General features: G+C 39.9%; 1 protein-coding gene across 5 annotated transcripts; it reads left to right on the top strand.

The window, feature by feature from the left end:
• nacc1a (nucleus accumbens associated 1, BEN and BTB (POZ) domain containing a) lies at window positions 1-21,905 on the top strand. 5 transcript variants are annotated; one of them, XM_028041444.1, is made up of 8 exons: window positions 1-1,151; window positions 8,115-8,271; window positions 11,328-11,606; window positions 13,489-14,128; window positions 14,301-14,468; window positions 16,118-16,223; window positions 16,395-16,492; window positions 18,414-21,905. In XM_028041444.1, exons 2-8 carry the CDS (start codon window positions 8,146-8,148, stop codon window positions 18,722-18,724), a joined length of 1,728 nt encoding a protein of 575 aa, XP_027897245.1. In that variant the 5' UTR covers window positions 1-1,151; window positions 8,115-8,145; the 3' UTR covers window positions 18,725-21,905. The 5 variants fall into 5 exon arrangements, with proteins under 5 accessions (XP_027897245.1, XP_027897242.1, XP_027897246.1 ...); XM_028041441.1 differs by having other exon boundaries at window positions 2-1,151; window positions 14,298-14,468; XM_028041445.1 differs by having other exon boundaries at window positions 8-1,151; window positions 11,328-11,600; window positions 14,298-14,468.
• The last annotated feature ends 1,458 nt before the right edge of the window (window positions 21,906-23,363 follow it).

Raw genomic sequence — 23,363 nt, 5'->3', positions numbered from 1 at the left:
ATGCAGCTTCAGTTTTATTTCAACTTTTTATTATATAAATTGTGGCACCTGTGGCACATGCTGGGTGAGCTAAATGGCAGTGTACATATTTTAGGCTACTGCTTGTGCTACAAGTTTAGATTTGAGCTAGAAATGGCATGGTCCCAACCTTCCTCTCGCAGCTGAGGTTCTACAGCTGCACCTTCATTTCATTCACAGCCACTCACAACCAGCCCAGATCCTGTGTGCACACACCTGGTGGAAGTGTCAGTCTGCCCTGTGTTCATTGGGCTCTAGTAAATCAATAGGCTCGCCCGCTGCAAGGGTTGCACAAAGACTAGGGAGGAGGTCATTTACAAATATACATGGAAATCTGTTTAGAGCTTTTCAACTGAAAAGAATGGCCAAATTTGAAACACTTATGCTTCTCCGTCAGAGGAGTTGTTGGAAAATTGCCTCAATTAAGGAGCAGGAGAAATCCAGGCTTAACAGACAGTTGTGTGTAGTACAACCTGGGGGCAGCAAAAAAAAAGGGGGCTTGCCCAGGGTGCTGTTAATGCAATAACCACCACTGTGATGCAGCATGGAATAAAACCTATCACAATAAATAACCATATAAGACCCACACATTAAGGCCACAATATATATGTATAAATATAAGAAAATACAGCAATGTGGCTTTAGAGGTTTCTTGCCCAGCGTTTTGTTCAGAAGGTTTGATACTAATTCAAATGCGTGCCCAGAATTTAATCGAGCTGAAATGAGTACAGCCAGTCAGCAGTTAGCCTACTTTCCCTGGGTTTCTCCACTGACAGGCGGGGAGCAGCAGGAAAACTGAGAGACTAGTCTTTCTCGTTGCAGTCCCGCTGCTGTGCCACTGCGCAAACAGTCTCCGCCGTTCAGGGATAGGTCTCCCCCAAAATGAGGCTGCGCTCGAAACGATCATGCGATTGAGTGACGAGCGCGTCATGCTTGTCTTCCTCCTCCTCTGCTCTGTGCGATCAGTGGCTCTGTGTTCCGCAATCCCCCGGGATACTGTACCGCCCTCGATGGCTCTGCTATCGCCGTTCCGTTCGCACTGAATGGCCGGCCGGATCGAGGAAAAACGGGGGGAGAGAGCGCTGCGTCTCCTCCTTTAGACCAACGCTCTGCATCAGCTTCCCAGTGAGGGGGTGAGTGTCTTGCTTTTTTCTTTTTTTTTTTTTCCGTTGTGTGGGGGCGTCCTGTCGGGGGGTCTGATGATGATCCGGTGGCGGCGGAAGTGGGGATCAAATCGGTCTAGCAGATGCGGGACGATTAAAGTTTTTGGGTTAACCATGCGAGCGAAATGGATCCAGGTTGGCGCAGCTTAAACTTTCGTCATTATCTTTTCTCAGATCTGGATTTTAATGATGTTCAACAGATTTATTCCGTGGGTGTCAATAAACTTGCGAGAGAGCAAGCAGTCTCTCAATGTCTGTCTTTTTTTTTTGTTTGTTTGTTTGTTTGTTTGTTTTATTTGGCCCGGCAGCCCCTTGCGATAGCCGGTTTCGAAGAATTGTGCCTTGTTGTGCTCCCACCGACCCCCCCTCTGCTCCGTGCCGCACTGGTTCCGTCTGGCTCGCCCTCAGCTGCTGCGTGTCCTGGGATGACCTGTTGATGTCGGTACAATGGAGAATGGCAGAGGGGGAGCCGATTTCCCCCATCACCAAAATATTCAAATAAGCTAAAAAAAAGAAGGCAAAATTGGGGTCTCCGACACCTGGGGCCTTAGCACGTCCCTAAGCCCCGTCCTCTCGGGAAGTAAGTGCTGCTTTTGTTTATGTTTGTAGCGCGGAAATGCCTCGACATTGTGCAGCCGGGATGAGAGCAGCCGGTGAGGTGGGATGGTGAGCCCAAAATATTTAACAGTGGCGTTAGCTTAGCCGTTAGCCTCCTCCCATAGGCCTGCTGCGGATGGGAGAGGGCATGGAGCATTTAGTCTGTTAAAGGGGATTAATTACCACCGACTTGTCTGCTTAGAACCCAACAACGTGGGTCGGGGTCTTCTGCCTCATGTCCCCCATCCACCTTTTACAGACTGGATTCTGTATCACTTCTTCATCACAGTCTGACATGTTTTCCAGTTTAAACATCTTTGCAGAGAGGCATGCATGGGCAGAGATTCAGAAAGGAGAAGCTTTGGGTATATATGTGTGTGTGTGTGTGTGTGTGCTGCTTTGATATGACTAATCACAAATCTGTCCTGTAGCTGTATATGTCTTGACATGAGAGGAGCAGCACAGGTATGCAGGCATGGACACATGCACACCAGGAAATGCTTCCACAGAGGGAGTGAACTGTGTGCCAGGTGTACCTGTGACTTTCCATGAATCATCCATGTTGCTGTGTCAGAACTTGTGCTGTCTGCAGATGTAGAGATAGAATAACTGCATTGTTGTATGTTGTCACATGATTTTTTTTTTTGTTTGTACAGAATAGAATCTTGTGTTCTTTTCCTTGTTGTTTTTTTATTATTATTATTCTACTGATTTATTTGAATCACTGCAAATCCGGTTAGTTCTTTTTACAGCTAATCCCATGTAAAATTTTATTAAACTGCTTAGTATTTTCTGAAAATTTTGACTTGCACCTAATCTCTATTTTGGTTCTGATCTCCACTTGGGTCATTTCACTCCTAGGAAGCATATTTCTTACTCCTGATCTAAGCAGAATCCACATTTCACTGGAGCAGACTATGGGTATATTGTACAAGGTTACTTCAAACCATCTATTCTCAAAGCAGGTATGAAATGTCCTCTGGTGGTACGAATTAATGTTGGTTGGTAGAAAAGTGACCAAAATGACAAGCCCCTTAATGAGTTTCTTAAACTATTTTGTGACCCAGTTTCCAACTTACCCATGGTTATTGTTGCTCCCTAATTTTGCTTAATATCCCTAAATAAATCATTGCACACCTATATACTTGAACCAGTTTAAGCCTTAAGTTTTATTTTTCTTTGTTTTTGTTTTAAAGTATTCTACAGTCATAAAATTACTCAAATCTCACATTTTACCATTTTTTCATTACTTATATTCAAACTTTTGAAAAGAGTTGAAGGTCAAAACAAATGATTTCATCAGGCAGAGCTTCAATGGTGACAGGTCATGTTTGTTGGTTAGAAATTAGGACACCTGTAATGTTTTTACAGGCGTCCTTTGGAGTTATTTATACCCATACCTATGAAAAGTTGTGACCCAAAACACATACAAAAAAAAAAATATATATATATGTATATATATATTTCTTTTAGATATCCCCATGTGGTATCAAAAAACAATTTCCTATGAATTTGATAAGTTTATTGTGAGAATAAGTATTTATTTGGCTTGTAACTGTCAATTGTCCTTTTTATTTAGACAACAAATTATGGTCAATACTGTAGAATATGTTTCCACCATTTAAACACCAACCTCCATTAAAACAAATTTTGTTTTCTTCTTAAATCTTCTTCGTCCTTTCCATATCGTAGCATGAATCGAATTTGGTTTGTCTTATCATTAGGTTGGTAAAGTCAGGTATGCAACAGTAAAATATGTAATTTCACCCCTTTTTTGAGCAAATATAACTTGACACAATAAACTAACCGGTTTAGGGAAGCAGAAATATGAACATTGGGGTCGATAATCAATATTAATAACGGTGTTGAGTGGAAAAACAAATATTGCTGTTGTAGCCAATAATCAATATTTACCTATATTATACACCATTGTCTACCCTTTCAACACCTTGAAAAAAAAAAAAAAGAAATAAGCACACAGCTGAGTGCTTCCCGGCTTCAGATAAGCACTCCACAGTCCTGCACTGTCTGTATAACTATCATGGTCACATTCCTACACAAATACCACATGACCCCCTCATCCCAAAGCACATACACAAAAGGTAACAAGATGTAAATAAGCATTGGTTGTTGATTTTGGCCCAGTTTTACATATCCAAATGTTTAAAAAATAATCTGAAATGAAATGTTAATGCTGATATATTCATCCCTAAGGCAGATCCACAGTACCTTTTTCTAAACTACCTGGAGAGGACACTCAAAAAACTGAATCAAATAGGAGTTTCTGGAAAAAAAAAGTATGTGCAGTTCCATTTATATGTGGGCCAAATATTCCTGAAGCTTACAGTGATAAGTCTTTGAGTATGTTGCAAGAATGTTTGACCTACTTTCTCCTCCAAGCTGGAGGAGTATAAAATTTAAGCCACAGTATGAGATTGACTCGTTCCTGTTGTTGTTTTTTATATATTTAATAGCATAAGGACCTAATATGATCCCTCTCATCTCCGCAGGCCCCACTATCCCTCCTTAGCGCATAATCACACACATGGATACAAGCACGCATGCACACACTCTCTATCACTGTCAGGGTAAACTGAGCAAACACACCCTGCTCTCACCGTGGCGTTTAGTGTGACTTTACGTGCACGCATGTGTCTGCTCGGTGCAGCTCGCCAAACTGTAAACAAGCAGTATTGTCTAATGTCCGTGTGTGACTCAGTGTGCCTTTTGTGGGTTTGTTTGAGTTTGTGTGTGTGTGTGTGCATTTGTGTTTTAGTATGAGAGAGAGGGAGCTTGAGAGAGACAGAGACAAAGCAAGCATTTCTCTTTTACCCTGGATCTTGGCTGGATCCCAAATGAAGGGCTTTGGATATGATGGGGCTGCTCAGTCCAGCCCTTCTCAGTCGCAGTCACACCAAAATTGGTTGTATACTTCTAACAGGGTGGGTATCAGTCAGTTTGTTCAATTGAAAAACAGAATTTATCCGATGCATATCTGTTTCTTCCTGTTTGCATGAGAGCAGCATGCAAACAGCATTTTTAAGCACAAGGAATCTGTTTGATGAAAAGCTTTGTGTATGTTTTTTTCTTGAAAGTGTGGTGCAGGCATGCTCAGTCTTAAGCATGTGAAAATTTCACATCAGTTTATAGAACGACCAGTGCTATATGGGCAAATCAAAGAATCAATGCTATTTGCTTTTGTCAGAACAACCAATGTTATTTGGATAAGTTAACGACTCTTTTATGATCGTAACTTTGACAGAGAGCATACAAAGTATATACAACACCTACCAAACGTATTCACACATCCTGAACCTTTCCACATTTAATCCTGGTACATCAACTACAGTCTTTCAAATGATAGTTTTTGTGTAGACCAGTACAAACTAAGGAACACTTAGTTTTCAGCCCTTATTTATTATTTTTGTTTTGCAAATGAAATGTCTGAAAAGTATCAACCTTTTGCCCCACTCAAATCTTTAGCAGTCCCAATACATTTTATCCCAGCATTGCCCTCTTTCCATACTGTTGAACAGTTCCCCTGTCCTTGTTGAACTGGATGCTGCCACCACCACCTTTCATATCTGGGATCAGTTCTGCTTTGCCCCTTACAGATCACGTTTTGCATGTGAACCCAGAAAGTTTTTGTTGTATTTATTCAGACGATCCTCTTTTACATTGTTGCTGTGTTCTCTTTATTGCTTGTAGCTAATTTTAAAAGGGACTTTTATATCCTTGTTTAACAATAGGGTTTGTCCTTGCCACTCTTCCATAAATGTAATTGATGACTTATGGCATTTAAGGATGAACAGATCCTTCTATCTGAGCCGTGGATCTCTGACATTCTTCTCTAAATTTAACTTGGTCCTCTTGGTTTCCTCTCTGATTTTTGGTTTCTTCGCCCGTCCATCTTTGTGGCGGGCTGATGTCTTTAATGTGTGGTACATGCTGGACAACTATACAGACCATGAAAGGACAGCACATAGACACACAGGACAAACAGCCATGAACACACTTCCATACGTAAGAGCGTTTTAGAGTAAGCGACTGTGTTAACCTCCCAGTCGTGTTTTTGGACTGTTGGATGATGCTTGGCTACTCAGAGAGAACCCATCCTTGTACAGAAGGAACATCCAAACACTTTGGAACAAGAACCAAAGCTGGGATTTGAACCCAGACCTTATCGTTGCAAGGTAACCACACTAGCAACTGTGTTACTGTGCAGTTTATCTCCAGAGTCCTCATCATTTTAAGTTGTTGGTTTGCAGTTCCACAGTACTTTTTAAATTATCAGATGCACTGATTAAACAGATTTGTATTCTTACTTGTAAAACAAGAATATTTTTGAAAATGTTCCCTGCCTTTTACAGGCAGGGAACATACTTTGTGTATTACATAAAATCCCATTGAAATACACTGAGGTTTGTGGCTATAACACGTCAATGTAAATAGTTCCCAGAGTATGAATGCTTCTGCAAGTCACTGTACTTAGCATGCTAAGAATGCTGGTACACTAACTGTAAGTAATGCATACGTGCAGACCTGATCACATAACAGTAAACAGAAATGTCTTCCCACTGTCCTCAAATATTTTCACAGTCTGCCTTTGGTTCATTTTTATTTAACAGACAGCAGTCCAAGAGAAGCTTCAAGCCAAGTGAGTGTGCAGTAGTTTCACTGTTGATTGAGGTGAACTGTAACATGCAATGTGGTTTCTGTTCAGACCACACACACTTTCACACACGGAATAAGAGAACATGACCCACTTATCTGAGGACGTGCAACTTTATAGCTTACACAAAACACAGGATGATAAAAAGGCTTTTACCCAGCCTACCCCTGACAATAACAGTTATTGTACAGCTGAAGTTATTTACTTGAGCAGTGTGATTATAGGTTGTGTTGAAGTTTAAACAAATCTGCGAAACTCTATGAAAGGTCTTCACTGGGAAGAAAGAAGAAGTATTTTTTTGTGTGTCTTTTAATGTCAAAGTATATACAGAGCACTTTGCTATTATCGGGGCCCCTGATGAAGACTTATATAAAAGTCTTAATGTAATATCAATGCCATCTAGTGAACCTTTTCCTTGTTGATTTGGCTGTATGTTTGGATCATTTTTAGTTTTTTGTTTGGTAGAGTATGCCAGGTTTGGGTGCCATATACTCATTTGTTTCAGTTCAGATCTGCCTGGAGTGGTTGTTGCTGGACAGCTTGGTCTCGATCTCATCTGTCCAACGTATTTCCGAGCAACTAGTTAGTATGCAGATAGTTTCTAATGGGTACTTTGGAGACTTTGGAATCCATTTGTCTAACTGTATGGTTTGTGGACTTATTTTTAACCTCCATTACCATCTTCCTTGCTGTGTGTGGTGGCAGTATATACTTGGGTTTGGTTTTCATCCATTTTTATTTGTATTTTTTTGCTACAGCCCCAGTTGTAGGCTTTTAAGTGTTTCTTGTAGCCATTGTTATGTATGAAAAATCTTCTTTGGATGGATGGCATGTTCTCTTTCCTTTCCCATTTGTAAGATTAGTGAAGAGAAATGGGGCCAATTCTTATGTCATAAGACTGTTCCTGTTTGGGGAAACATGAAGTTGTGGACTGCTAATGAAATGTTAAAAAATCTCTGGTTACTTATAAAAAAATAAAGCAAGACCACTTAACTTCACTTAAAAACAGCTATTCTTTACCAGTCATATTTTTGCCACTTGATATGCAGTTATTAAATGCTTACTTTCACTTTCAGATTACCTGTTTTTCTGAAGGCTTTATGCACATTTTTACCTTTTTATGCTTCTGGAAGATTAAGAGCTGCTCTTTTAAATATATTTTTCAGTTGGAAGTAATGTGATTTTTGCAGATTTGGATTAAATTATGATCTTTAGCTATTTTATTTGCACTGATGAAATTCCATGAGACATTTTTAGTTTCTTGCGTCTCACACATTCCTCACCTGTTTTCCTTTCTTTGAGCCTTTTGTCTTTTTTGTCCTTGTTACATTGCTCCTCCTCCACACATTACCCTCTGAAATGCTTCTCACACCACACAGACATCACAAGAAGAGTTTTTGTCATCGCTGTGAGTGGCTCTTTCCAAGTTATCCCACTGTGTGGCTTCGATCCTGCTCGTAGCTGTGGACAAAGCTGCTGAAACCCATGAATCAAAGTGTTACTCGCTGAGCAGCTCTACAGTTACCATGTGAATAATGTCATAGCCAGCCTAACAGCTCATTGGATTTATTGAGGTCTACTTTAGAGGCAGCCTTGTCTCAAATTAAAGACTTGACTTAGTGGTAGCTTAACTTATTGGCTTCTGTCTCTTCTTCCTTTCCCAGCAAACCCTTTGGTGGTGTGCGTAGGCGCGCCATGGCCCAGACCCTCCAGATGGCGATCCCAAACTTTGGCAACAACATTTTAGAGTGTCTGAACGAGCAGCGACTGCAAGGCCTCTACTGTGATGTCTCTGTTGTGGTCAAGGGCCATGCCTTCAAGGTACTCATCACACTTTATTCTACTGTTGTATTCTTTTTTAGAGAAGGACTTGGTTGGGAATGAAGGACAAAATTTGAGAAGTTAGAGCTGTTGTGCCTCCTTGGTACCTTTTTGGTTTGTTTTATATAGGATACGATATGTGTGACAATTTTTACTGCTGAATTCCAGTTTTACTTTGTAATACCAAAGTTCTGGTAAGTGGCGGTTCTTGTATGAATGACGCCCTAGACAAGTCTTTCTCTTTGTGTCTGATGCAATAAGTGGGTTCACAATAATGAAATGAGTAGAGATTTTAATTATACATTTGAGAAAACAAGAATTTCTTTTTTCAGGTTACAAATCCAAACCGTGGTTCAGTCTCTCAAATCAGCATGAAATCACCCAGTCCAGGTTTAGTTGTGTATTTATTTCACTTTTCATCCTATTAAAGTTGTCTTGATGTCCTATTTGACCCAAGGCTATTCCTTGTCAAATTTACCAGAGTGCTCAGTGGTTAGTCAGCTAATTCTGAGAGGCCCGGCTGTTGTCACCTGCTTATCCATCTCCAGATATTCTACATATATGAGCTGGGCATTATGTCCAATAAAACATACAAGAGACAGCAGGATTTTTTTTCTGTTACAAAAAAAGCTATTCTTAAGTCTTAGGTCCTGTATACACAGAGCTGCTCATCAATTAAACCGTAACATTTTTGTTGCAATCCTTGTCTTCATGACACCAGTGACCAGAGTCTCTCACAATGGCAATTTTTGGCTTATTCTACGCATGAGCCAGCAGATATCAACAATAGTATTGGTGTATAGTATTGTGCTGTGTTGTGCTCCTTAACCTGTTAAGTTTAACACAACTTCTGATAAGGAATATGTGTTACATGAGCACTTCTTCCATGAGAGACAGACACGAGTTACAATGAGGTGTAAGCTAGTGGGTTGCAAAGCTAAGGGTCTAACGTGCATGCGCATTCAATGAGATGCTAAAATCACAGCACCATATAGTGGTCTGGCATGACAACTACAGCTGACTCAAGGTGTCTTGGCGGTTCTGTCTAAACGTGGAACTTTTTCCAGATCAACGTCCGAAAATAGCGGCAGTTTCCAGGCAACGGTCTCGTGTTAGCGTAGCCTTAGTCCATCTCGAATATGAAAAGTGAGGAAAAAAACAGAAACCTTAAGATTGGAGCCAGGATAGTATAGAATAGGCAAGGAGACATCTGTGTTTATTTATGTAGGAGAGACGGCTTATCCCAGAATTCCAGAACAATCTACTTCATACAGAAATATGATTTTTGTCTCCAATGGGGTAGTGACTCCAAGTGAAGAGAGTATAAAAACAACCTGTTTACCCTGAAACCTTTATATATATATAAACCTATATATATATATATATATATATATATATATATATATAATTAAATATATATTAAATAAATAAAATATATATATATATTTTATTTATTTATTTATTTTTTAAGAAATGGCCGTTACATGATCTTTTAAAAAACTCCCCAAAAAGCCCTTTACCTTATTGCCTGGAAAACTCCCTTAGCAACACTGTTCTACATTTTTATAAATGAGCAGATTAACATACAGGAAGGGGGAAAAAACGGGAAAAGAAAGTAGTTTCTTAGAAGAAGAGGGGGATGTTAATTTTCCGTCATGCTTCAAATCTTATATGGACTTCCTTCCTTCTTGGAGACGGGTTACAAAAGGCTCCTCTGACCCTCGGATGACCTACGACTCCCCACATGGATAGCCTCTCTCACTATAGATTCGCTTTTTTGCCTTCATCTTATACCAGGAGGGACTGAAGCACATAGATAGTGGGAATTACTGACCTCTGACCCATAAGTTTCTTTATTTCTTGAGAGTATTGGGGCCCATCATGTAAGCCAGGAAGCACTGTCAGGGTCATATTCTTTGATTTGTCCAGTTCTTTTAATACCATTCAGCCGTGATGTCTAAAGAACAAGCTGGAGCTGTCAGGAGTTGACCATTAGCTGTCCCAGTGTATACTGGACTATCTCAGTGGCTGCCCACATTATGTGAGGACACAGGGCTTTGTCATGGACAGGCCAGTCTGCAGTACGGGGGCCCCGCATGGAATTGGGCTGGCACTGTTCCTCTTCATCCTCTACACTGCAGACTTCTCAATCAACTCTTCTCTGATGACCCTGCCATCGTCGGCCTTATCACAGATCAGGATGTCTCAGATTACAGACAGAGCTTTGTGGATCCTTGCCAGCTGAACCATCTCCAGCACGGTGAAAACCAGCTGGTTGATCGCCGCAGGTGCAGATCCACCCCACCGAGGCCTCTGAGCATCCAGGGAACTGACATTGAGATAGTGGACTCTTATAATATCTGGGTGTTCACCTGAACAATAGACTGGACTGGAGTCTCAACATTGGTGATCTTTACAGGAAGCGTCAGAGCAGACTCTGAGGTAGATTTGATTTGTATATTTTTTTGAGTTTTTGTGACCAGGATATTGTTCTGCTTGTCACTGTACTTGTCCATATTCCAATTGAGAACTTCAAGTGCTGCCATTAGATTCACTAGAATGTGTGCGCACTTTTGCACACAGTACAATTTCTGGGTCATATAAATCCGATTAAATAAAATATTAGTATAAAATTTGATCCTGTGGTCCGTTTTCTACTTCAGTTGATTGTCAATTGAAAATGGAAAAAAAAACTGTACAGTTGATAGATGGACTCAATAAATGTTTACATCCTCGCTGTTATTATCACAATTGTTCAGATTCTGGTAAAATAGTCGGTATTTTTTTTAAGCATAAGCATATACAGACATGTTGTACATTTCTGGTATCATTTTACTCAGTTGCACATTTCTTTGGATTGGAGTATGCTATTATTATTTTGGATTTTCATTCAATTTGTCCGTACTGTACAGTCTCTTATTCTTACCTTCTGTTTTTACATTTTGACCTTGGTGTGAATTGACTTGCTTTTCACTTTGCTGCTGGGACACCTGAATTTCTCCGCTGAGTGACAATAAAAGTTATTTCTATTTCTTTTTCTTCTATTCTTACCTTAGGCACATCGAGCTGTTCTGGCGGCCAGCAGCTCGTATTTCCGGGACCTTTTCAGCAGCAGCACCAATGCGCCGGTTGCTAACAGCAACGAGACAAGCCCCACTGTTGTTGAGCTCCCTCCAGCTGTGCAGCCCCAGTGCTTCCAGCAGATTCTGGCTTTCTGTTACACAGGCCGCCTCAGCATGACAGTGGGAGACCAATTTCTTCTCATGTATACTGCCGGCTTTCTTCAGATCCAGCAGATCATGGAGAAGGGCACCGAATTCTTCCTCAAGGTAAAGGTACATAAAAAATGGGAAAGAGATTTAATGTTTGTAAACATCAAGAAAAACTGATGTGTAGTGACAGTCAAAAGTAAGCTAAGAAACTAATCTTAAATTTAGATGTATTGTGTTAAAAAATAGTCAGCTTTGCTTCATTTTCTGTCAGAATGTAATTGTATATATATAAAAGACTTACTTATAAAACTAAAAATATACTTAACTGATCCTTATCATGTGAGTCTTCCTGTTTTCTCTCATTTTTCATTTAATTATCTTGTTTTTGTTTCAAGCAGGAAATATTCAAAACTCCTTTTTAAGAAGTAGCTGTTACTTCCCTTCTATCTAACATAGCTATAGGGCCATTTCATGATATTTAGTGGTCATTTCTTTTAAGGCAAGATTAAAAACAATAGAAAGACAGTACCAGGAGCCCAAAATTATTCTTAAAAAGTAATTTAAAAGCTACTTTTTTTAGGTTTCAGTTGCTACATTTTGTAAGCCAAATTACGCTTAATAAAGCTTTTTTCAGTTTGGCAAGAATAAGACCTAACAAAACTGTTTGTAAAAGAATAATTGACAGAAGGGAAGGCTTTAAAAAAATAATTGCATGCCAGATACTCAAATAATTACATAACCAGGGTCATTTGAACAGATGATACCAAAATGGAGATGCTTGGCCATAATGTATAGCTTGATCTGCCATGCACAGCGGAGGAAGGCTAATGGTTTGGGTTCTACAGCCACAGGGCCTGAGCAAAATCTATCCAGTAAATTGTGAGTCAAATTTAAGGTGGATCAGTCCAACAGTAAAAGTTTGATGAATAATGAGATGCATAACAGGATAATGCTTGAATACAATCGCAAAGATAAAATCCACAACATGATGGTGAAAATGTAAAGAATCAAAGAAGGAAATCAAGGTATAACTTGTGATAAATACACAAGTCATATCTTCAGCAAAGAATATGACATTGCAAAGTTTTTTTTTTTTTTTTGCTGTTTAAGTTTAGCTTCAACAAAAGACTGTCGAAGCTTTTCTGCTCTGGGGTCCTAACAAACATAGACTGCATATGGTGAGGAGGCTATTCAGGTACTGGGGGAAAATAAGTAATTTGTTATTTCTGTCTTAACAAAATGACTTTATTGAAAAAGCTGCATATGGCAATATGTGCTGAATTGAAGAAGCCACAACTTAGTTGTACAGTACTTTCTTAATTACCTTACCAAAACATCTTAGTGTCATTCAGCAGCAAGCTTTACCAAATATGACCATAGAGAGACACTATTTATATTGCATATAGTAACATTACAATAATGATAAATTTGCAATACATTGTGAGGACCTGTTTTAAAGTGTTAAATTAAAGACCATCAGATCTTAATGGAGTCGCCTATTAATGAGTGCCTACACATATCTCCACATTGAATTCAATTTGTAAAGATAATGGGCTAAAATGTCCATTTGTTAAAAGTGAGAAAATTGATATGCAGCTTTGCTGAAGTGGTTTCTACTAATAGTTGAATTCTCCAATGAATTTAGGTTTTTCTTTGCTGTTTTAAGTTGAAGTTGGACTTTTCTTAAACCAGCTGCAATATAATGACATATCAGACTCGTATAGCTCTTTTCAGGTCACTCAAACATGCTTTACATGAAATTAGTCATTTCCATTAACATACACATTCACACTCTGACGATAGCAAGCAACTAGATTGTAGCCACAGCTGCCCTGGGTAAGGCAATCTGATAAGAATAGTTTGTTAATGTTAGTTTATTTGTCTTGTATTTATTTGTCACACAAGACTAAACTGATGATTTCACTTCAGAAAACTGCAAGTCCATATCTTCACTAAAGTGACCATGTGTCCAAGCATAAAACTTATATATACATGCTTTTTCTAGGTGTCGTCCCCAAGTTGTGACTCCCAGGGTCTTCATGCCGAGGAAGCTCCAACCTCAGAGCCGCAGAGTCCTGTAACACAGACCAGTAACAGTGCACCACGTCCTGCCTCCAGCGTGACGCCGCTCCCTCTCGTTTCACGACTTAAGACAGAGCAGCCATCCAACCAGACGGAAGCCGCCACTCCTTATTCTGTGGTTTGCACTCCTGTTGCCAAGCGGCTGTGGGAGGGCGGCAGCACCCGCGACGGAGGCGGGTTAGGCTCGGGTGGCGGCGGTGGAGGAGGAGGGGCCAGAAAGGCGGCCCGTTATTCCCAGGAAGCGGTGCGGGGCAGTGCCATCCAGACCCCCGTAGCTCTCGGACTGGCCATGGGCATGAACGCCACTACAACCAGCCTGGCAGGCATGGTGCCCAGTGGTGGGATTGGTGGAAATGCCGGCACCAACGGGAATTCTGCAGCTGGGCTCGGAATGTCAGAGGGTGCCAGCCCCGGCACACTGAGTACCTACGCTAGTGACTCACCCATCAGCTACCATGACGATGAGGAGGAAGAAGAGGGAACAGACGAAAGTGCCGAGGAGCAGTACAGGCAGATCTGCAACATGTATACCATGTACAGTATGCTCAACATGGGAGCAGCAGGTAGTAGAACTAAAGCAAACATTTAATACGCATTAATGTGCTTCAAAGTACACAACCCTTTATTTTTATATTTGACTCTAATTCTATAGCGCTACATCAAACTCTAGGGGGCACAATCAGAAAATACAATGAGTGTGTGAACTTAATGTGGGTTTTGCAATTTCTCCAGCAGCCGGGGAAAGAGTCGAGGCCCTTCCTGACCACATAGAGACCCGAGGTCGGATGCGAGGCCGAGACCTTACTTGTCTTCCTCCAGAACTTATTGCTCAGATAGGAAACCGCTGCCATCCCAAACTGTACGAGGAAGGAGATCCTGCTGAGAAACTAGAGCTAGTCTCAGGTATGTGAGTGCATCCGATTATTGTTGGGCACGGTGAAGTCCTGGAAGGAAAATCTGTGTGGATAATTCAGCTAACACATAGGTTTATTGACTAGGTGTTTGTGTTTTAATTACCAAACTAAAAGAGTCGATGTGCCACTAAGCATGATATAAAGTTGAGACAAATTCTGCATTTGTATGATGGATTGTTTACCCATAAATCAATCGATTATAAAAGATCATTGAAAAAATATTCTATTTTGCACGTTACATCATCACCCAGTGTGGAAAGAGGCCAGGTGCTGAGATTTGCTGACCTACAGTCCAAATAAGATTTTTTTGTTTATTTTTTAAACTTGGCTTGTGAATAAAAATAAAATGGTCTAATATTGTTTAATTATTCAACTTTCAGAGATTAGAGAACTGAATACAGTGCGCCCCTGACCACTCTTTATTTATTTTATTTTACTTATTTATTTAGCTTTTTGGTAATTGGAGTAGTTTTAGTAATTCATAATTCTGTGTGATTTTTCTCATTTGGCTTAAATCACAGTCACGTTTCTTCAGCTGAGTCTCTGAAAATATATGTTGAAAAGATCATACTTCTGTTTACACTGTTTTACTGCTGTTTGATATATTTCAATGAGTTGTTATTAGGTTGCCTTTTAAGACAAGTTAGTAACATATCCAGCATTATTTTTTAGATTTAATGAGTGAGTAGTATTTATAATTCCTTCTGGTCTGTGTTTTTTTTTAAATATTAACTTATGTTTGTTACTGTGCATATAGTATATTTCAGCAGATAACGCTAGTGTTATATTGCACAAAAGGCCCTGCTTCCTGGTTCAACCCTTGACTGTTTCTGTGAAGTTTCTTGAGTGATCTCCCACATTTCAGAGAATTGCATGTTAGGTTACATGCTGCTGGAAAATGAATCAGTGCTTGTTGTTTGTGTATTTTTTGTTCTATTTTTGGCATTTTTAAATTAAATTTTCTCTCTTTTTGGAGCTTTAGAAAAACACAACACAAATTTTTGCTTTGCTTGTATTTTATGTTTTTTTTTGGGGGGGGGGGGTTGCTTTGTATATGAAATGTAGCCAAAACGTGAAATAATTCTATACCTTGGTTGCTCTAATCCCCAGATGTTATCTTAAACTTGCGAGTAGTGATAGCGTGTTCACATTTAGAGGAAGCTCTGCTCATGATAAGAGGGGATTGGCACTCGAGTATAAGACCGTGTTGCACATATGTTTGTGTTAAGGACATCCTGTGATAATCTCCACATTAGATGTGGGTGTGGCTGCAATTTTACTTTATAGTGTCCTGTGTGTGTGGGGGGGTGGGCGTGCAGGGGTGAGTGTGTGTTTGTATGAAAGGTGAGAAAAGAATGCAACCTGCAGAATACAAACTTGTTCTGCTGTGAAGCATATAAGACACAAAGAAAGCAGCGAAATAGCACCAAAATAGGTGCAAACACAGCCCGGCCTTTTGAGAACAACAGCAGCCACAGCAATCTGATATAAATCAGTTGTCTCTAGATAAACAATTTCCCCATGTCTGTCTGAACATAACCAGATAAACATGTCTCTATAAATAATCGGTGTTTAGGACATGTCTTCATTTGTTTGTGGTCGGGTGTTCAACCTTCTGGCATGTGCTTTTGTTTGCAGGAACTTCTGTGTATATTTCGAGAGCCCAGCTAATGAACTGTCATGTGAGCGCAGGGACGAGACACAAGGTGCTGCTGAGGAGGCTGCTGGCTGCCTTCTTTGACAGGTTCGTTTCCTCTGTGAGGGTCTATTTCTGTAATGTATATATGTAAAGACAGACGAGGCTCCGGTTTAATATGGAAATTATTGTTTCTTTTTGAGCTCAGTTTAGAGAAATAGGACAGCTATTTTAGCTTCCCTCCATTCTGTTCACCTCATTTTTGTTTGGATGTATCAGGAATACTCTGGCCAACAGCTGTGGGACAGGGATCCGCTCGTCCACCAATGACCCTAGCCGCAAACCCCTGGACAACAGAGTTCTCCATGCGGTCAAATGTGAGCAACAGCATTTTGCCTATCTGCCTATGCAAAGAGCTAAAGAATTTGCTTGTTATTTTTAATTAAGAAAAAGAAATGTAAAGAACAGCAACACATTTTTACATAAGTCTTCATTTCTTATTAGTTCATATGGGCCAGGTTGTTAAAATCTTTTCTAGCAGTCTTAACTAGGGTTTTTTATGGATTTTACTATGAACAAATTGACTTTATGACAGCTTGGTCGAAGAAATCCAAAAACATTTTGCACAGTTATGTAACATAACTGTGCAAAACTGTGCGGTCTGGTCAGATGAGACCAGACCGCTTTCTTTCAAATGCAATATTGTCATATTGCAGCAAACAACATCTTTTTACCATCATTAAGGCCAACTTTGTGGAGTGCAAAACTGCTGTCAGGCCAATCCACTCTACCAACTTTGGATCTCTACTGCTATGATGGATCTCCTAACTGATTCTCTAATTAAGGCTTTGCTGGTCTGTTTAGATTTTAGATATTAGTTTAGATGGACGGCCATATCTTGACAGGTTTTCCCTTTTACTATTAATGGAAGCTTCTTGAGTGTTCCTTGGTCTTAATGATACTCCATTAATATTTTGAGGAAATCTGTCTTTATTCTAAAACTGTGACACCAATGTGACTTTTGTAGGAATTGCTGGTAATTAAAGACGCCTGGTCAAGCATGTGCTGCCATCTATCACAAAGTCCAATAGATTAAATGAAAATTTATGATGAAATGCGAGGGCACTATGTATTTTGTAGCCACGATCTACTAAACCCCAATCGAACAGTGAAGTCTTGAGTTGTTCTGAGAAGATGCAGAAATTTTCCATCTCATTTTACTGAGTGTGACTCAAAGGATTTGTCTGTGGGATTTCCCATTTTCAGCATCACCCCAATCTTTTACTATGTGGTTTTAAAACAAGATAAGTTCAGTATTTTTGGAGATTTATCTTTAGGCAGTTTTTTTTTATTCCATGGCTGTCAGTTAACAGATGGCTAAGTGAATGTCTGATATCTGGATGAATACATAGATAAAATAGGCCAACAAGTCTAACACAGCTCTATCTAGTCATTTATTCCAGTTGTGTCAGCTGCAGAAGTGAGTCATTTCAGATTGAGTTCCAGTTATTCTCAATGACCTAGAGCACCTGAAAAGACTGTCTTCTAGTTTTAGTCATTGTAGTTTAACATATATAGATTCACTGCACAAATATTCTGCGTTTAAATTGAGTTGTTTTCAAGAGCATATGATGGGAGCAGAAACATGTTCTCAGATTGAACAGATTTGAAGTCTGTGTAGCTGCAGAACTATTTCAATATATTATCACAGAGGAAATTGAAGAAACTACCTACTCTGTGTAATTTTTTTTTTTTAATTATGTTTTTCAGTGAGGGTGGGACTTGAATATTTTACTTAAAGAATTCCCAAGCATTTAACCGACAGTTTTCAATCTGACTGTTTTCTTTCATCTCTTAAGGTTTGTGGGGAAAAAGCAGCTTTGCAAGCTGTCCCACCTACTTGCACCTTGCACGCTGGCGATGCGCCAAAACCGCAGGGGTGGAAAAATGAATCTGTCACTGCTGTAGAAAAGTCAAGCGTCTGCCTAAGTGGGAGTGTGAAATTTTACTTGACATTATAATAGTGACAGATTGATAAATGAGCTTAAACTCAGACTCTGTAAAGTTAGAAAACTGGAGTATTTTCTTTAACAAATAAACATTTCATTTGAGTACATTTATTCAGTTGGAAAAGCAATTCCGTACTAACAGATATAGGTTTCACATACAATCAAGGGAACCCAAAGTATTTTTACCTGTGCTTCTATGTCTTTGTAAAACCCTTTCTCCGACATTTAATCAGGTTAAAGCATGACAGGTGTGTCTCCAGAAAGCCTAACCGTGTCTTGTCTGTCTCAGTTTATTGCCAGAATTTTGCCACGAGTTTCAAAGAGAGCGAGATGAACGCCATCGCAGCGGACATGTGCACCAATGCCCGCCGCGTGGTGCGGAAGAGCTGGATCCCCAAGCTGAAGCTGCTGATGGCGGAGAGCGACGCCTACTCCTCCTTCCTCCCCGACGGAGTCAAGACAGAGGACGAAGCCCTGGGGGCGGACCAGGCCTTCGAGCCCGCCTCCCTGGAGGCCACCGGCGGCGCCGGCATGGAGTCGGGCGGCTCCTCAGGTGAATCTCTGCCAGGCGTGGGTGGGGATGGAGTACCGTTGTTCTAAACGCTCAGCCCCTGGAAAGGTTTAAGTCTGGTGACGCACGTACCAGTACCCCCACTCCCCGGTTGTGCTTGCCTCCTCACTCTTTGGCCCCTCCCTGATCTCTCTTTACATCTCTGCTGTCTGTACAACAGTCCGTGGGGTGACAGCCGTCACTCCGTTATAACCAGGACGTAAAAACTCACAACTTTCTTTTTTTTTTTTTTTTTTTTTGCTTTATGACTGTAAAACAGAGTTAGTGGAGTAAAAGGATGCTTGAGCGTTTGTCCTCTACCTCCCCTCGTCTCATATGGTGTGCAAGTGCAGCCACGGTTGCATTTAAGATACATTCCCCGAGGTGCAGGTAGGGGGCGCTACCAGTGCAGCCAAGGGAAGAAGGGAGAGATGTTTTGGCAGGCTGGGAGCAGAGGTGACAAAAAAAAATATGAATGTACGTGTCGCTGGCTTTTTTTCTCTATGCAAGCCTGACAACTTGTGTTCCAGCCTTGGAAATAGAACTAAATTTAACTGTATTAAAACACAATAACACTACTTATTCCTCCTTACATCTTCTTCTCAACCCACCTCACCTCAGAGTGTTTCACTGTGCCGCATATTGTAGAAATATTCTCAACTTTTTTGTAAACGTGCTCGCATGTTTGTGTCTGTGAACTGAACATTAAAAATTGGGGATGGAAGGAGGGGAGCTTTTTACTAAGATGATTGTAAAGAGGACTGAGAGGAAACAGGTAAACAAAGATGGTTCTATTTTCAGAAGAAAAACTATATTTATACAGGCGCCGATGCCTAAATCGGTGTGAGCGACGAGAGCGAGGGTGATTGTTTTAAAATCTCCACGTAAGTAAGCTTCTGTCGAAAGAGTTATTGTCAAATGAGAGGAAAAGTGCTATTTTTGCAGGAGTATAACAAAGGAGTCTTATGATAGGAATTTGTGTCATTTTATTTTTAGCTTTATTTTCAAATGAAAGAGATGGAATGAGCAGTTGAACTGCTAAATTTGACACATTTCGTCTTCTGTTCACCAGCCTGAAAGGAAATAATTTCGAACATTTTAGTTGGATTTCACTGTCTGTTAAAACCCTTCCTTAGGTTGTGGGTCTGCAGCTTTGATAAACCGCTTGCTCACAATCCTGAAGATTACTTGCAGAAACTCAAAGGTTATATTGATCTCGAAAAACAAAACAACAACAACAAAAAAAAACTGTTAGCTTTGTCTTTGTACAGAAATTACAAAAAAAAGAGTCAGTAGTAGTTATCAGACAAAAGAATGTGCCTTTTAACTGAAAGCAGTAAGAAAAAAGCGAGCTATTGCTTGAAGTAAACCGATTTTAATGGTACTATCTGTGTGTGCCACGTAGTTCTTTGGTGTGGATTGTACAGATGTGTGTCAGTATCTTATCCGTCGCACCTCTGCAATGTAGGAACTCGGAAAGGCTTTTATTTTGGAGTTTGAGATGACTTTGCACCTTCCATGAGAGACGGAGAGAGAAATGTGGGTGGTTTCTGCACCTTAATGAAAAGAACCAGTGGTTCGTGTATCTTTTTGAGAAACGTGTAGCAATCAAACCCCTGTAGGTGGAGTATGTCTTTTAATTTATCCCTCCCTGTGCCTGCCTGTGTTTCTTGTAGATGACCAATGAGTTAAACCCCAAGTGTTCTTCCTGTTTTTTTGCACCTGATTAGAAAAAAAATGTCGACAACCAGTGTTCTTTTTTTTTCTTTCTTTTATTTTACTTTTGTTTCCCCCCCCCCAAATCTGAAAGTTTGTTTGACTGAATCCTTTTGAATGCATGTCAGTACAGGGGACTCACTTTTCCTGTTGCAGGTGAACTGACTTAGAATGTGCCGTTAACCTTTTATATCATTTTGCAGGCGATTACGGGGGAATCCGTCTTTCTTTTCAAATGCAGTTGAATCTGAAGTGCTTTTTTGTCTTGCAGATTACATTGCTGGGAGCGTCACAGATGCATAATAACTCAACCTCTTTTTGTCATTGTTCAAAATGTAAGACTTGACTTAGATAGCTCAACTAGGGTCAGTGTAGAGAATTTAAAAAAAAATGCAGTATTGTGTAAGGGTGACAACTTCAAAAACCTCACTTTTTGCTTTCGACTGTAAGTGCCACGTGGGCACGCCTCCCCCCGTTTACCTCTCCACCATCTTTGAAGACTGTTGTGAGCTTCCTCTCTTTCACGCTTCAAGTTGGTGTCACGTTTCACTTCCACCAGCCTAATCATGCGTTTCTGAGAGGCAAAGAAGAGGTTCAAGCTGTGCGGCCAGAATTAGAAGTCGCATCGCTCGTTTGTTTATTTTCGTAAAGTGCAGCACAAAGAAGCCTTTGCAGCGAGCTTGTTGTAGACTGGTTCACGCTGCATAGTGACCCGCTGAGCCATTTGTAATCTGTTCTGATTCATAGCAGAGTGACTTCTCGCCGGTGAGTCATCCATGTTGGTAAGACACTCCGGCCCAACCCAAGTACAGAAAATCTCCACATCCTACTTGATTAGTAGTCTAATCAGGTCTCTAGACTAGACTACTGATAAACGCTGGTTTAGGCTCAAGTGGAAAGAAGTATGACATGTCAGCTTTCAAAGGTCCCTTTCTCACAATGTTTTATCTCATTTTTTGAGAACTGAAAGCTTTTTTTTTTCTTTGTTTGTTTTTGTTTGTTGAACATTAAGAGCAAGCTGTAATTTGCGTAGTCTTATTTTCTTTTTTCACATCCCAGAACATGTAGACCTACACACTTGAATGAATAATTTGTGGCACAGCATGAGGAGTCTTTTTGTCTCTAAGCAGTACATATATAAATACGATTCTATACATGTATAGATACATACTGTATATTATATATAGACACACACATAAGGATCCGATTGTTTGTTGTGCACTCGCAGCATGAGGTATATATTTACCCAGAAACTAGGCGCTTCCTCGCCGCCCCTGCTCTTTGCCCTCTGTAACCCTGTAGCACCAGTGGACCTCCTGTACTGCTCATCTTCCTTCTTTCTGTGTTCAAAGTGCCAATAACTTTGTGAAAGCCCTGTAACTGTGACCCAACGTTATCAAAGATAATTGCACATTAACAACTGTAAAATAAATGCAAATTATAGAAAAGGAAATCAAAATGAAACTTGTCATGAATTAAAAAAAAACAAACATCCTAATAAAAGATTTGTAACGATTTGGGTCTTTTTTTTTCTTTTGCTTCTAAATCTTTACCTCATGCTCATTTCAAGTTTAATGCACAAACACAAAGAGATGCAGCTTTTTAGCACACTTCACTGCTCTCTTCTGGAAGCTGTCATGTGTGACCCGATTTTCATACTATGTAAAAATGTCCAACACAGATGTTGCTTCCCTCATTTGGTCTAGAGTTTGGTTTTTCCACTTGATAAACTTGACTTTGCATAAACGGATGGGAATAAAAAGCCTTGTCAGGTGATAAATATTTTATGTTTTTTATGCTGAAATAAACTCTGCATAAAATCCTAGTGACTCTATGCAGTCACTAGGATTTAAATGTTACATTTTTATATATTGTTTTAAATCAGTTGAGTTTGTATTATTATTGTGGGTCTTTACAGATCTTGCGAAGCAGTACAACATCTCTTTTGTCGTCCTTTAGTAAAGATGTAGAGTAACTCCTAAAGTAAATTTATCAGTCTCATTTGTAGCATGATCTGGAATGGAAAATTAAAAAAAAAACAGTAGCCTTTAATTTTAATGTATTTACTCAAGGTTTGAAAAGTCTGCTAGGACGTAATAGAAGTTTCCTGTAAAACAGATCCTACTCATGGACTTTGATTTATTTATATTCTTCATGTAGAAAATATCGTTGATATAAGGTAGATTATAAGAGACTGAACTGCTGATCAGTGGGCCAAGCTACTTTTTTACATAAAAATATACTTTTCATTTCATTCAATGATCAAGTTCCCAGAGTTTGGAGGAAGAGTGGAAAGGCACAGAATCCAAGCTGTGTAATTTCCAAAAGTTTCCACAATCCATCTTGACTTAGCTGAATTTGCTCCATTGTTTTTAGTCAGCGTCTTCTAGCAGTCTTCCTTCACCTGGCAATCTTTATGCAGCTGCTAATTTATTTTCCAACAGCACTTTGCACCTACCAACACTACTAGAAATGCCAATAGCTGGTTTTATAAGCATGTCATGCTTTATTGGTTGGCACACTTGCCAATCGAAGCCCCATAGACAAGTTATGGAGTATTGCTAAGAAAAAGAGATGAGACATCAGAAGCAACCTGGGTTTCCTTAACACAGCAACACAGCCACTGCAAGATGGACGATAAATCACACCACATTGGTTCAGTAATTTATGCAAAAGATGTCCAAGAGGAATGTTCATTAGGCTGACATGTCTGTATTACCTGGAGGTCTTCTGTAATATTCCCATTTTCTGAAAGTTTCAATTTCAGTAGCTGATCTCCATAATCATCAAAATTACCAGAAGTAAACGTTTGAAATATATCACCTGGTGGGCAATGAATGAGTGTGTGAGTTTCACTTTTGCAATTAATTGATTCAACAGATCTACTCAGACAGGAAACTGACTAACATTAGGGAGGCTGATGGAGTTACTCCCTTCAGCTTTGTGTTGGTCACTGATTGTTAGTTTTTTAAT

Source organism: Xiphophorus couchianus, chromosome 16 (assembly GCF_001444195.1).
Source record: "Xiphophorus couchianus chromosome 16, X_couchianus-1.0, whole genome shotgun sequence".
Classification (NCBI taxonomy): domain Eukaryota; kingdom Metazoa; phylum Chordata; class Actinopteri; order Cyprinodontiformes; family Poeciliidae; genus Xiphophorus; species Xiphophorus couchianus.
Note: the sequence above shows the minus strand (reverse complement) of the source record. Positions and strands in the feature narration are given on the sequence as shown.

Coding starts and splice junctions, on each gene's coding strand:
- nacc1a (XM_028041441.1), top strand. CDS start 8,146: ATGGCCCAGACCCTCCAGATGGCGATCCCAAACTTTGGCAACAACATT. Junction 11,607..13,488: donor AATTCTTCCTCAAGGTAAAG/GTACATAAAAAA, acceptor TGCTTTTTCTAG/GTGTCGTCCCCAAGTTGTGA. Junction 14,469..16,117: donor GAAACTAGAGCTAGTCTCAG/GTATGTGAGTGC, acceptor TTTTGTTTGCAG/GAACTTCTGTGTATATTTCG.